The sequence below is a fragment of the Chroicocephalus ridibundus genome, chromosome 1 (assembly GCF_963924245.1).
Source record: "Chroicocephalus ridibundus chromosome 1, bChrRid1.1, whole genome shotgun sequence".
NCBI classification, from domain to species: domain Eukaryota; kingdom Metazoa; phylum Chordata; class Aves; order Charadriiformes; family Laridae; genus Chroicocephalus; species Chroicocephalus ridibundus.
The window spans coordinates 193072596-193088383 of record NC_086284.1 but is presented as its reverse complement, the minus strand read 5'-3'; the positions used below and the strand labels follow the sequence as shown (position 1 = coordinate 193088383).

General features: G+C 41.3%; 1 protein-coding gene across 4 annotated transcripts in view; it reads right to left on the bottom strand.

The window, feature by feature from the left end:
- Positions 1-1050: 1050 nt before the first annotated feature.
- Positions 1051-15788, bottom strand: part of MET (MET proto-oncogene, receptor tyrosine kinase) — a 93018-nt gene continuing 78280 nt past the window's right edge. For all 4 annotated transcript variants that reach the window (XM_063323234.1, XM_063323232.1, XM_063323231.1 and 1 more), the window contains 9 exons: positions 15626-15782; positions 14680-14820; positions 12038-12268; positions 9587-9667; positions 8885-9066; positions 7191-7300; positions 4595-4760; positions 3561-3697; positions 1051-3420 (listed from right to left, as the gene is read on the bottom strand). In XM_063323234.1, coding sequence (XP_063179304.1) covers positions 3210-3420; positions 3561-3697; positions 4595-4760; positions 7191-7300; positions 8885-9066; positions 9587-9667; positions 12038-12268; positions 14680-14820; positions 15626-15782 — 1416 coding nt within the window. In that variant the 3' untranslated portion in view covers positions 1051-3209. The remainder of the gene's footprint in view (positions 3421-3560; positions 3698-4594; positions 4761-7190; positions 7301-8884; positions 9067-9586; positions 9668-12037; positions 12269-14679; positions 14821-15625; positions 15783-15788) is intronic.

The following is a 15788-nucleotide window of genomic DNA, read 5'->3' as shown; positions in this document are numbered from 1 at the left end:
AAATTAGGTGTAAATAATTAGAATTAAAAAATATCAGACCGTTTAGCTACGTTGGGCTTGTCACGCAACAGAAGAATGTTTTCATCCTATTTTCAATGCCTTTTTTCTCCAAAATACACTTTGAGTTGAAACTGAGCATATACGTTTTCTATTAAAAAGTAAGTGTGTCTGGAGAAAACATGTTTTGATGTTGGTTTGCTTGATATTTTGAAATTACAGGAGCATATAAATGCTGGTTTTAATCAGCTGAGACTTTGTGCATTAAAATATTTCTGAGCTAAGTATAAAAGGTCCCCCTGAGGTAAGCTGATGGAGAAACGAGCTTGTAGTGTCGTCTGGCTTATGAGAGGCACAGCGTGTGTTGCAGTGTTTGTGGGGACCTGTTTAAAACGCACTTCACAGAAGTGAACTTTGAATTCAGTGGGAGGCATCTAGCGTAACTGGGAGGACACGGGTGGGAGAAGAGTGGGGCTGGCTCCTGTCCCCCCGGAAAACCCCTGGGGACCGCAATGCCTTCTCTCTCCAGGTGTCACAGATACTAAGCACCTTGCAGAGAGGAAACACCTGATGGATGACCATGAGGGACATGGCTTCAGGTGCCTGAAGTTTCTTGTGGCTCATGACTGATCAGGGAGCTTGGATGCCGAACGCAGGCGCTGGCATCCTTGTTGGGCCAAGCAGCTACTCTTTATGATGCCTCAATTCCGAGCTTCAGATGTCTCCCCCGACACTAAATGCATGACGAACTTGAAGGCTCTGCGGGGGCGCAGCCTGTGGTTGGGGAAGAGACTTTCTAACCAAACGGGCTGTGCCATGGCTGTTCACGACAGAATATTCTGCACTTTTCTCCGGGGCATCTGTTAATGGGTGGGAGGCTGATGAACCGCGTGTTTGATTTACGGGGGCGCTCTCCATATTTTTATGTTTCGGAGTTGTTTCCTTGCACAGTCCCGCAGGCTGCTTTTCCCATGTTAATCAGAAAAAGCATAGAGACTTTTATCAGCTTAGGAGTCAAATGTTAACAGTAATTACAGCACTCGGAACGTAAAGTATTACAATAATTCATTTTAATAACATGTTTATTAGGTCATAACAACAACTATAAACATAAGTACCATTCAGCTCTTTTGCAGATATATGAACTTACTAACATCAAATCCTTACCAGAATCACGTATTCTTACAGGTGTCCCAGACACAACATTAACTTTATTAAGCCAAAGTTCATAAATAGTAAAAATGTCCTCTGTTTCACATTGCAGCGTTCCTCAAGCATGTATGTACAAGTTTGGAGTATCTTCTCCAAATCTATGTGTCATAAACTTCCTTAGCTGTTTTAACAACCATCGAGATGATTTTTTTTTTGCCTGCAGCAAAGCCTTTTGTCCTTGAGCAATCTACAATTAGTATTGCTCTCAGCAGACATGAAAGTTCGTTTCTGAAATGAAAGTGGTGATGAAACACAATACAATATTATCTGCTCGTAGTTTGCCTACACGCTCTGCCCTCATTATAAATCTTTCAGTTATAACACTGTCTCCCAAGAACAATATATCTCCCTTATATCAGTTCTTTATCTGCACTACCTCTCTTTGAAGATCTTAAAATGGTTGGCTTGCAGCAACGGAGATATTTTACTCAGGGTGGAGTGTGTTTACAGTCAGTTCTTTTCCTTTTTAATATTTACACAGTATTTTTTTTAAGGTTGCTACAATTTATGAATCATGTACGTTGACACACATTTTCTGAAATGTTCACAGTGCAGTATTTTGTGGCCTAACCAAACTTTGTAAATGTCATTAAAAATAAACTTTTTTTTTTTAATATAAAAATAGAATACTTTATGTGTTTACACCAACAAACCCAGTTCTATCCTATACTAAACAAGCTATACAGTAGTATGCACAGAATTCCACAGGAACAGAAATGACATGTGATGCTTGCCCTAAAGCTATAGTACTCTTCCCTAATGAATGCGAGTTTTATTTACTATCTCTTTTCAAAATTGTTTCTCTGGTCATAATTTAGAAATAAAAGTAGGTATCATAACTCACTGGGCTGTGCGATCCAAGAAGAGGTTTGGGGGGGGCCTAGAGCTGTTTCTTCTTTTGATGGGTCTTCTCAGCTCTTCAGGGCTGGCACGAAGAAGTTGTCAACATTCCTGCTACGGCACAGTCTTTTTAGGTCAGGGCTGGTGCAACGCCTCCGCTCTTTACTCACCTTTGGCAGCCGCTCCACCCAAGGGTAGGTGGCAGAGCTTCAGCTACTCGCTGTGTGACTCACCAGACAGCAGCTCCGTAAGGCTGCCAGCCTGCCTGTCTCCTCTTCCTCTCTAGAATAATGCGTCCCTACATCCCAGGGATTAGCCTGGCATTTAATATGGATGCCTTCGAGTTTTCAGTCTCAGAGAGTGGTTAATTCTTTATTGAAAGAAATGGAGGCTTTGCATTTTTCAGCAAGAGATCTGCCGATACAGGCTTTGTTACTCAGAGAAGTGGTTGAATGCTGGAGTAAAGTTGACACTAGAAATGCTTTAAGCTAGATGATTTTCCCTTCATTTTATGTACCGTCTGACAACACCAGAGGACTGGCAAGGCTGACATACTTTACCGCACACCGCTTTTTGATGTTGATTTCTGTTAAGACATTTACCATGAGGCTGGCTCTCTTGGCTGTCTATGTTCTAAGAAACCTGGTTGATGTAGTGCAAAAATCCAAAGTTTGGACTGTGCAGGAGGAAAATACATTTTAAACTCTTGTAACTCTCATTGTTTGTCTTAGCCTTTTGTGTGAACGCCATTTCTGCACTGCTCATTATCCTAAAGTACATGCAACAGTAACAGTCCTTCCAGCCGTCCTGATTGGTATTCTTTCTCCTTCATGGCATTAATGATGGATCTTTGTTCTTGGGTCTGAGCACACATTAATGAGAGCTAGTGGGAACTAGCTCTGGATGGTAGCACACAACGTTTCCATTTGGTAAATTGACGCAGTTGTCCAAATACTCGGAAATCACTGTGATGGTTTATAGAATCCCATAGCCTTAAACAACATGGTATCACGTCCTTGTACTAGTGCAACTTGGGCAACAACATAAACATGTGCAACAGTGTTCTCACAAAGACCGGGCAGTAAAAACTAGTGGACAAAATGTTTCGCTTTTTGTTCATACAACTAAGAATGGATTTTCCTCTCTTTCAGACATACCCGTCATGTGTCAACATCCATGTCTGTGTTGTCTTGTGATGATAAAAGAGAAGGATAGGGAGCAACGCACTTCACGTTGACATAAGTAGCATTGACATGAACGTAGTGTTCCCCAATAAAAGTGGAGAAGATCGTTGATATTTTTGAAACAAGTTCAGAAAATGCTGGACGCATCTCAGGTTTTGGATGCCAGCACTTCAGCATGACTTCATACCTGCCATTCAAATAAAAGAAGTGTTCAATTATGAAATCACGTAGAAAGGAAAAAAAAACCCACCCACTTTCCTCCTCCAGTCTCACTATAATATCAGAATTAGCAGCATTTGCAGAAGGCTTTGCAAACTGTTTACTTACAGTGGGTCGGGGCAGTATTCAGGTTGTAGCAGCCTTCTTCCTTGTAATAAGTAAACAGTGATATCAAAAGAATTTACATCAGGATAAGGTGGTGCCCCTCTTGTCATAAGTTCCCATAACAACACACCAAAGGACCACTACGAAAACAAAGAAATAAATAATAAGTGATAGGGTTGGAGGGCTTTACATTCCAGTTTTAGAAGATGGTTTGACAGATTTAAGCATTCAACTGCATGGATTTTCCCTTTGAAAAGTTATTTTACTGCATTCAGCTTTCTTTTAAGTGGGCTAATAAATGCTGTAGGGACTTGAGGAGCCACTTAAATTAGAGCCGGAGAAACTCAGTTAAGTAAATGAAAGAAAATAAAAGCCTATAGGCCTGCTACTTAGCTGGTATAAATTGGCAGACCTCTTTTGAGGTTAATGGAGCTCTGCCAATTTACATGAGCTGACTAACCCTGTGTAAATACATACTGAAGAGAATATACGTGGTGAAAATTCTATGCATCACAGGCTAATTTGAATCTGGATTGAAAGGAGAGCTAAAATACAAAGTGATCCAGCCAACTAATGACTTCATCTTATAATTTCTTCTTCATAAATAGCCAGGTAATACTTGCGATTGCTGTAGGCAGGCAGTAAGTGTTTATAAAGCAAATGAAGTCTTTTTGAGAACTATTAAATTTTACGAGTGTCAAAGTTAACCTGTTTTGTCAAGCTTTCCAGAGCCCCGCCTATAGCAGGGTTCAGCTCCAACTTGGCTTCTCGCAATGTCCTTAGTTTCCCTTGGAGCGGGATTAAACTCCTAACTCTTTCCTGACCAGTAAGAGATAATCAGGTCAACATCTTGTTGCTTTGTGATTGGGACAAATACCCTTTTGGGATGTATTAACAGTCTCTTATTCTTATGCGAACTAAAGTTAGATTCAAATATAAGTTTTGGTTTGGAGTTAGTCCATTCATTAAATACTAGAGGGATGCCTCAAGCAGTGTAAGATAAATTAATAGGTGATACAAATATGTTTGTACATTACCACATCTGACTTTGTTGTGAACTTCTGAGTTTGTAAACTTTCTAAAGCCATCCATTTCACTGGCAGTTTAGCTCCTGTTTTGTTGTGCACACTGTAGTATTCTTTATCATAGACATCTCTAGCAAGACCAAAATCAGCAACCTTGACAGTGAATTTTTCATCCAACCTAGAGAAATGACAAAAAGTATTATCTGCAACTGAGCAGCTGCGATTTACAGTGATGGTGGAGTATAATGAGCATCTTGCATTTTTGAGACCATGATTTTGGAAGGCAGTACTTTATCTTGGATCTATTAAGTAATGTAACAATGAAAGAAAAAGTGCAGCAAAGTATACTTGACACCCATTTAACACAGTGAATGAACTCAGGAAATTACTGATATTGTTTTGATAATATAATTTGAATTACAGTTCTTTTAAAACAATTGCTCTGTATGAAAAGATCTTTGCTAATACATCCTGATTTAGTGCTACATCATTTCTTCCACTGTTGTTTCTTCTTCCATATCCTGAGGAACCTCCCATTTTTATTTCCAAGTCAAGGCATCACCTTTCCTATTCACTCTCAATTTGGATAAGGAAGGACCCACCATTATCTCTGTGACTGCCCATATATAACAATGTAGTTCTGTAACTAAGGGTGCGCTTGGTGTCTGTGCTGGGAAAGAATGATGGTATAAAGAAAGTTCTGCTGGGGTTACAGCTCAGCCATACCAGAAGATCTCCCTAGCTTTGCTCCTCCTAAGCTTGGTGTTTGTCCTGATAAAGTGGTATCATTGTCAGAAAATGGACAGAGTTCATCTAGTTCATCCAAAAGTTCATCTATTTCACCACTACCTCCCCCGCTCAAAGCAGGGTCGGCTGCTGCAGGTTGCCCAGGACCATGACCAGTTGGGTTTTGAGTATCTCCAAGGATGGAGACTCTACAACCTCTCTGGGCAACCTGTGGCAGTGTTCAGTCATCCTCACAATAAAACTGTTTCTTCCTGTGTTTAAATGCAATTTTCTCTATTCCAATTTGTGCCCACTGCCTCTTGGCCTGTCCCTGGGCCCCGCTAATAATCTGGCTTCATCTTCTTTACTCCACCATATCAGGTATTTATACACATGGATAAGATCCCCCTGAGCCTTCTCCAGGCTAAACGATCCCGTCTCTCAGCTTCTACACGTGGTGGCATTTCCCTGTCCTGAATTTATGAGCTTTCTGCCTGGACAATTGTCTGGTCTGTTGAAGTCCCTCTGAATGGCACACAACCATCTGCTGTGTTGACTGATGTAATAACTAAACCAATACCAAGGAAGGGAGTAGGAAGAGAACTTTGATGGGTCAGCAGTGGACAGTTTATGCCACAGCAGATTCCCGCACCTCTTCCAGGATGCTGGAATAGAGTCAAGAGTCCATGGGGACTGTATTTGCATCCTGGCTTCCTTTCTAATGGGCATCACCATTGTGGCAAGGGCTGTGCTTCTGAGTGCTGGATTGCACATGGCCACTGGGCAATGTGGCTCTTCAACCCTACATCCTCTCAGGTGGCAGTGGCTCTCCAGGCTCTGAAGTGCTGAGCCATATAGAAGTACAAAAGCAGCCTTTTGTCTGGCAATGTGAGACATCCCAATACCTGTTCCCTCCTCACCTACGGAGGAGACAGTAGGCCAGGGGAATGTCTTGTTGCCACTATTTGGACTTTGATGAGATGAACCAGAATTTCTATCCAGTAACCCAATTCCTTCTTTCTTAGGAAGCCTGAAAATCATGTTGATTGTGGCTTTTTTCCCCCCTTAAAAAACAGCAGCTGCAAGAAAATGTTCTTTTTCAGAGGCTGTTCAGCTGCAGGAGTGTGCACCCTTTGAAAAAGAACAAGAAGTCACAGGTGAATAACATTTTTGCAGCCAGAGTTCCAGCTTATGACATGCTAAAAATAAACTCTAACGTTTAGTCCTGTACCTCATTAATTCGCAACATAGGTGATGAATCAGCATAATAGTATCAGCAACTCCCATATCAGTTAGTCTCTGTGTAAAACTGAACTGTCTGGCTACTCAGACACTAGTAAGATTCTTTCCATGCTCTGATTTTTTTAATGTTAATTTGTGTGCGCAATTGAGCCAAAGTAAGCTCATACTCATATAATGAAAGATTACTGTTAAGAGGCCTCACTGGTGTTTCTTTGTGTTCCTGTTTTTCTCACAAAGTTCCCCTGGGTTCCTCTCCCTCCTGCTAGGTGCGGCAGCAGAGACGTGCTGATTTTGAAGAGGCTGGGTGGAAGCACAGCAAGTTGAGACAACGGCAGTTTAACTTCCCTTAGGAGATGCCTTTTATACTCTCTAACCAATGATTTTGAGAGACTACACTTTCACCTCAGCTATTCATATTTCCCACACTCAAAAAAAGCTTATGTGTAAGAAGTGAGCCCTTAGCAAGCTGAATAGCAGCTCATCAGTATGCAAGACAAACACCAGTATAATTATGGAACAATGAAAAAAACACCCTATTTTGACTAAAACAGCAAAATCCTGGAAACTTTCATTTATCTCATTTCACTGTCTTACACAGAAGAGTGTGATAACGTGGCTGGAATGTGACGTTTGTACTTACATACAGTTTCTTGCTGCCAAGTCTCTATGGACAAACTTTTTGCTTGCAAGGTATTTCATCCCTTTTGCGACCTGAAGGCCAAATCCAATTAAATCTTTTACTGTTGGGTTCTGTAAAAAACAAACATTTGTGATACAATGAATGCAGAAGCCCAAGGAGCAGACTGTTTTTTGCTGTGACTCTCAGTTTTTGACACACCTATCTCGCCACCAGAATGATCAAGACAGGCTGGTGCTTGTAGTAGAACTGGCATAAGTTTAAGTCAAGTTCTTACCTCCAGGGAGGAAACGCGCGTTAAGAAATCAAAAAACTGACAGACTCCAGAAGAGTGGAGTTTGCAGCATAAGCAGCATGACCTGGGCTGGGACGTGGAACAGTGTGCTGAAACCTCGCCATCGCAGCTGATACACAAAATTCACATTTGTGAACTGAGAGTAATAGCATGTAACTCCGTAGAAAGTGCTAACTATGAACTTGGAGCTCATCAGCAGGAAATGACCAAGAAAGGAGAGAGTCCTATCTGGGGCAAAATAAGCACAAGCTGTCATCAGTAAGGTGCCATGGAAAAGGCAAATGAGACCTTAGCAGTTACCAGAGGAAGATTTTCTACAAAGATTGGTAACTCTTTCTGCTGGTCTGCAGTGCACGGGTTAGACCTTATTGTAAATGTTAAATACAGAAATAATGATAACCTGTAATTCTTTTACCCAACAGCATGACTTGTTATGTAATAGTAAGGTCCCGCAGATTTTTGTGTTGTTGACATTGCTCGATATCATATTCTCCTGTGGAACAATCCTGTTCCAACTGTGGCATTGTTCTACTTATTTCAGGAAGGACCACGGCACTATTCATAAACAAGGTCCCTGGTGCATGTAGAATAAAACAAGCTAAAAAGGGAAGAGATCCCTACCTCAGAAAGCTTAACTCCCGCAACAATTTGTCAAGGTGCTTTTTTTTAAATAAATTTTACTGGCAATTGTTGGTTGCCATAGAGGCAGGGGTGAAATCCCATTAGCTTAGAAGTCGCTTTATATTGTCCTAGCAGTGAGAAATGGGTGAAATACTACAGCATAAAGTGGGCTTATACTACCCGAGGCGAGACCTGTGGTCTCATACTTGAGAGAAAGCAGTGAGGCATGTTTGAGAAATCTGCGGTCTTTCAGTGAAAACAGGGAAAATCTCTGGTAAGAGCGTACTCATAGTTTGTATAACAATTGCTGGTTTTGTCTCTTAACATAAGAAGAAAAAATATTGGTTAACAATGGGACTGCGTCTCTAGCTGGACATGAGGATCCCTTACCTAGGAGCTGGAGGAGCAGATGGTGATGACTGGCACAGCTGTGCCGAAGTCAACAGAGATATGCCAGTTTAGACCAGCAGATGGTTGGGCCCCTTGACTTACATCTCATAAACACATTTGTTTATAAAGAGGCTTATGGATGGGAAATGAGAAATACTTATTGCTGATAATTTCTGGGAAACATCCTGGAGAGGAATTTGAGGGGGAAGGGCAGGAGTGGCAGTGCTGTGGTCGGGCTCAGTGCCAGCCTAGGCAAGCGCTAAAGGTTAAGGTGTAGTAACAGCGGCAAGTTATAGACGTAATGTAATTATCAGAGCTTATAACCTGTGGTGTTGGAGCAGGGCGTGGCTAGACTTGCATTACCGTTTGGTAGACCTCGCCATGTACTTACATGAGTCTCATTCCTAATGAAGTTTCGAAGATCTCCGTGTTTCATGTATGGAAGAACGACTAAGGGGGATCCTTCATTGGGCAAACAGATTCCCAGCAGTGACAGAACATTGGGATGAGTGAAATCTTTCATGATTATTCCTTCTTTCAGAAACTGAGCTACTTCTTCCAGGTCTGTAATCCCTGAGAAATGCAGTAATAAAATGAATTAATTAAAAAAACCCAAACAAACTACAGTTCATTTCTGTACAGCATGTCATTGCATAACAAAGTGATAATGAAAAGCGACAAACGTGCTCCCCACCTCTCTCATTACAACTAGGTTATGTGCATCGGTTTTCTTACAATGACCAAATACAGCTTGTTGGTGATTTTCATTCCGTTTCTCATTTTCTTATTATGAATTATTTAGAATTGAATAACAACACCTGAGTAAAGCCTTTAATAAATGTTATAGTCTCTTCCTGTTTTTCCAGCAGCCTTGCCTGCTCTCTAGCAATTTAACTTCCAAACCCAAATATTCAGTAGTCAGTAGAATAAAAAATGACATTGCCTTTCCCTCATTTTTGGAATTGCTCCAGAGATAAATCTGATCCAGCTGCAACTAAAAATCTTATGAAAGCACACTTCACTGTAATTAATTAGTTCACCTAGGTAATCTTTGGAATTATGGTAGTTTCTCACTATTAAACATGTAACTCACTATTCAGTGACTTCACAGCGCAATGAATTTTCCTGCCATCATTATCCAGCAGTGTCCCGTGGTACACACACCCAAAATGTCCTGTGTGAAAAAAGAGCAAGATTAGCTTTAATAAGTAAAATTAGCTTTCTGGTATTTTCCACTGGGTAGCAATTATGCTTTAAGAAAGTGATCACACTCTGTTTCTGTCCAATTCCCAACACTTGTAATGTAAACTTCATAACTAACACATAAAACCACCATTACATAAAACCATCATTACATAAAATGAAAACTCTATTTGCAGCATAATTGATATTTCTTGACCTAGATGGAGAGTATAACTAAAGACAAGGCTGGCGCCACAACTGCTTCATGTTCTTGTAATGACTGTGCACACAAAACCCATCTCAGCCCATTCCCACCATGCTCTCCTGTTTGATATATGTAAAAGGAGGGCACTGGAAGGCACAAGAGAGCAGGGAGCTGACGTGACCACTGGATCGGTGGTTCTCAAGTGATCTGCGAGCCCATGCTGAATGGTTCACTGGATTGTACAGCTTTGATGCCTCTTCAGTGGAAAGTTGCATAAGGAGGGTCACTGTGGGCTTAGTCTCTCAGGTCTTGCTATTCCATGGAAAATGCTGAGTGTTATGTTGGCCATGAAAGGTTTGGGAGTCGCTCTACCAATCACGGACTGACCACATCCCTAGGCGGCAGTCTGTGGTCTCTGCTATGGCCTAGTTCCTAGTGCAAAATATCACTAAAACATGACGAGCGAAATTTGTCTTCTTGCTAATGGTCAAAGCAGTGAAATAAACTGCCAGGGACATGGAAATCCTTCCTGATGCTGTGTTTTTCTGTCAAGCAAATGGGGTAGTCTGCAGAGTGGGGAAACCTACTATGAGAAGTCAACTCAACCTGTTTGGGACACACAGAGGACTTTGAGCTCCAGGCATGTGCGTTAATTTATCCAGATCAAATGATGTACATGTAATGGTGCCTTTCCTTCACAGATGTAGTATTTACTGGGTACTTTTAAAATAATATTTGCAGTTAGAAAGCAAAATATTTTTTTTGTCAAGTGTGAGTTCTTCAGGGAGCAATACTATCTGATTAATTCTACTAGGTTCCAGTCATAAGCACTGGTCAGAGCCCAGTTGGCTTTGATTTTGGCTGGGGGTAAAATTAATACAAAGTTTGTTTTATAAAAGCAACTAAAATCCCACCAGACCACAGATTTTTTGGAGCCTCGGCACAAATCCTAAAGCTTGGATTGGGTGTGTCTGAAATATTTTTGGGTTTGGCCTATTTCTAGTTATGAAGGAGAAAATTAAAAAATGGTTAATTATATCGGTGTCATTCCCGGTATTTTTCAACATTTAAAAAATGGGAAATTACTTGGCCTTTTCTGAAACAAGAAAGAAAAGAAAAAGGCCCACCCTTGCTTTGGGAATGATGAAGTGCAATACATGGAAGGGAAACACACTGACTGTTTGATTTGTGACTATTTTCCTGCAGAAGAGGCATTAGGAACATCATTTAAAGCCAAATTTTTATCAGTATTCTGATACTCAAAAAGAGACCTCTCCTGCATGATCCGCAGAAGAACTGAAAAGCCAGTTTCTGCTTGGGTTACTAATAGGTAATCGATAGTAGAGAGTTTAATAAATGCCCCTAACAGAAATACTGGCTTGGGCTATGAAAGAAGGAGGGAACCTGCTTATGGAGATGTAGAGGAATAGGAGTGATGGGAGAAATTCAGAAAAATAAGGGATTTGCTGTATGAGGGACAAAAATAAGGGGAAGTGAATCAGGAGCTACTCATTACTGCAGCTGGGATGAGAGAGGAATGATGGGGAACGGAGAGCCATTGGCAGGAGGAAACAAACAGCAAATTCCTCAGAGCTGGGGGAAACTTGCGGAGGCAAAAGGGGTGTGAGTGTTTCACTTGGCCCATGGGGACTTTTACTGAACGCAGTAGTGACTGCAGGAATTTTCTGTGTCACGCAGCAATCCTGCCAGCTCTCAGGCTCCGAGTTTAAGGTCTCCGGTGCCCCCACCTCAGCATCCCCTGTTGTTTGGGCATGTGCCTCAGGCTCGAGCAATATTCTGCAGCACTGCAGCCTCACAGATGAGAAGCCCTGGCTGAGCTTTTCTGTAGCCTGGAAAAGGGTGAGAGTGAGGCAGCTGAGGGGGAACCAGCAAGTCTTGGAGTTCAAAGGAGTCCCATTAACTGGCAGACTCCTTCCTCCCTCTGGTATCTTCTCCAACTGATCGAATGCACAACCCTTCATCCGACTTCAAAGGAGAGCTCCTTAGTTCTCCCCTTGATTTGGTGCATGGGATAGCAGTGCTGTAAGAGGCAATGAGCTTGAAAAGCCTCCATGTAGACACCTTATTCAGAGTGGTTTGTAATGAATGGCTGCGCAAAAAGAACAGCAATGTGAAGGTAAGAGTCGCAGTACCCACCTCTTCCTATTACTTCACTGAAGTGCACAATCAGGCTGTCAGCACCAATAACCACATGCTGCACTTCTTTGACCAGGTCAGGGTTTAAGGCACTGATGTCTATGTGGACATTAGTTTGGAGAAGTGGACTGGCTAAATCTGAGTCTCCACTGGACAGAATTGGGGAGAGGTCGGAGTGAGGATACTGGGCAGGTCTGCACGATCCATTCTGAGACATACTTGGAAACTGATCTGCAAGATGAACAAAAACTGTTATAATCCTTTCAGACTCCACCTTGGAAAATGAAGAGTTTGCTTTCATTGGTGAGCAAGGGTTTGAATTTATCAGTTTGGAAGTGGCTTGGCTTTGCAGAAGTTTCGGTCACAAGGGGAAAATGAAAATATGCATTGCTAATCTGCCAAACTCCAGGAAAACTGTATCACTAAAAATTTATACTCGTATCAGCTCTACTTTTATGAAAGGAAATGGCAAAACTTCCACTTTTCTGAGTGGATGGAATGAAGCCTTGTCATATCTTGCCAAGCGTAGGTTATAGCATTTCTAGTAATTGGGAGTAACAAGAGTAAAATGGAAAAACGACAGTGATATGGAAGGAGGAAGTAGTGAACAATTAAAAACATGCAACCTTTTATTATTGTCATGTTCTAATTTGGTAGGGAACTTTACATTTCATGAAGGTTTCCAAACTGCTGGTGACTAGCTATATTTATCCAATGGTAAATATTCAACCAGGGAAATGCCTAGAGGTGATTCATATCCTGTAACTGCTGAAGATAATACAGTTGGTGCTACTCATGAAAATAACATGAGCCAGCTGATTTAAAATAGCAGAAATTAAAATGGTTCAGTCAAGCCATGATTTGAGAAAATTATTTTTGTCAACAGCATGTTGTTCAGGTATTTTAAATTGCTGTTGTTTAAAAGAATATTTTCTAGTATTTGATGTAATAGAATCAAGGCATTTAGTTTCATTTACACCAATTTCAGTCTGGAATGATTCGAGTGGAATGAATGAGCAGAATTTAGCCCAAGGTTAAAAAAAAAAAAAAGGGAATAAATTTAACAAAAGAAATTATCAGGTATTTTATCACAAAGAGTAAAAGGTGTTGCACAGACATGCTTTATATGTTCATGTATAAAACCTGGGAAGTTTTCATACAGTGCTGTTATCACTCTATGTGCCAAGAAAAACTCCGTGCTGCTGTATCTAGAAGCAAAAATACTAACTCTTCCATTTACAAAGCCACGTTTGTGTTAACAAGGGCAAATATCTATCTAATAATCACAGTAAAATACTCTAGCCATGGTTGCAAAATAATTTTTACAGCTGCTATATGTAAACCTGCATGTTTTCTACTGCTCCTGTCATTTTGTTCTTTGGCGTTAATCGAACATTCCTACAGGAACATTAAGAGAACACACCTCCTCCTTTGGTGCGCTCTCTGCTGTACTTTGCCAGCGCACAGTGGCCCCAGGACCACTACAGATTTACCTTCCACCAAGGATCTTTGCACAGTTTTGTCTCGTGTACCACTTTCCCTTCTAACCACTGGCACAGGCTTTCCTTTTCCTTTGGGAATCTTTCAATCAAGAAACTTCCTGTGAGAGCTGGTGGCAGCAATTAAAGAATCATTAAGGAAGCTGGGAACGGGTCTGGCCCTCCAACAGCTCTGCAATTGGGGATTACTAAGGTAGAATAAGGATTTGGAGTGATTTCTATTGAGTTGTATATGGCAGCATCTGAAATAGTACAAGACTATGTCTACACCAAGACTGAAAAAAACCAGTGATACCTCAAATATCATAATATGGTAACTCCTAATACTTAAAGACTCTTCAATGGTAATCACAGAACATGGGTTACACATGTCTTAAAGGACACGTTCAGCCAAAAGTGGTATGATAAGTATGATAATTGCAGCAGAGTGCTCTTCTGGAGAATGGTGTTATAAGGCACAAAAATGTATTCAGCGTAGGGTTATTCTTCCCTCCTGCCCACAGCCCTGAAAGTGAACAGGGTGTTTTCTGAGCCTGGCATCCCAGCACGCACGGACCTCCACTCGATCTGTCAGTTTTCATGTCCCCTTAGTGTAATTTTAAAAATGAACATTTCTGCATCGTACAACACACCATTTTACAGGAAATGCATGAACAGACCAAAGAATATCAGTTTACAAAACTTCGTGTTGCATATTGGGCTGACAGAGCTTTATAATGACTGCATGAAGTCACTGAGACATACTAAACCTACAGCCACTTGAAGCTATCCTTGAAATCAGTTTTTCAGAGTGGATTTGCGCATGGTGTGATGAACCCCATGATAACTCAAAATCACGATAACCACCAACTCCTAGTTAATTGTGGAGTATACTTTCAGTGATTTTTTACTAATAGTGTTTTATATACTCCTCCAACCTGAGTGAAAATAAAAATCATTGCATATTAATCTTGGGAAGCATCTGAGAATCTCAATTCAAATATCAAACCTGTGAACACATGGAAGTCCTGAACAATGGGGACACAGACAAACCAGATGGAAAAGTGAAATTAAGATATTGGTCAAACCAGCTATAATCTGAAGACATGAAAAGCAAGAAGTATAAAATGGTATCATCCGTATAGATTCATAATAGAGGCGTACCTTCTAGAAAAGTTGATCTGTAGTCTACAGATTCGCTTGAAACCATTTCTGTCGTTGGACTTACACTCCTCGCGCTCACCAGCCTGTCCAGGTGGGGAGTGTGCACTCTGCCATCATAGCGCACTAGGTCGCTTCCCAGATCTGAAGCGGGAGGAGAAAGAAATATTGGAAAACCCTCATGTTTACTGCGTGCCAGCATTCATTTAGCTATTTATTTAAGGTTAAGATGTCTGCTCTGCCGTGAATAGGGTCAGGTTGTTGCTGAGGCAGACATGCGCCGAACCTGAGCTTCAGCTACTTGAACAGCACAAGAATTGCTGTAACTTCTGTTAAAGTGCTGCTCTTGGACACAGTGGAAGTTCCAAGAAAGCTTTGAAGCCTCTGAGGCCAGCTTCATGATCTGACTGTGATACCGTGTCAGAACAAGACCTGCTTATATACTAGCTCCCCTCTTCCTTCCCCCTTGCGTAGTGCAGTGGTTCCCACTGGAAGGAAACCAGACACGGCGGCCAGAGAGGAGGCACACTCTGACCAAGTTCTTGATTTGGGTGAACCAGAACACTGCAGCGCTCTGTCTTGCACAACCTAGGCACAGCCTGGAGGACTACAAGGCAACTGGATGAAGCTGAAGTACTCGTGATTCCATGCATGTCATTTACTCATCCCCTATTCCAAGGCTGATTGGGGAAGAGAAGTTTCTAATTTTTCTTAATAGCTCAGAGTTTCTCCAAAATCATTCTCCTTCAGGCATAGTGTGGCCCTTCACCCAGCTCAGGCAAGAGCCAAGGGCTGAAATGCAAGTAAACATTGGACTTGGTTGTGAAACGTCTGCTGACAGGTTATAACAGGACATTGCATGGCAGTTAAGCAAAGCATAAACTGATGTCAGTTTTTAAAATCTAAGGTACAATTATGGAATCATTTGATGGAATTGACTATGATGGACCTTTAATTTGTTTCTTCTTCCTTCTCCAGAGGAAAAAACCCAAAAAGATCAAAATTAAAACTGATGTTGAAACAACTCCAGCAATTAGCCCAGTGAAATTCTGATCTTGCCGGATTAGCACTTTTCCGATAACTGTTGACAAAACTTCTTGCTTCCACTGAAA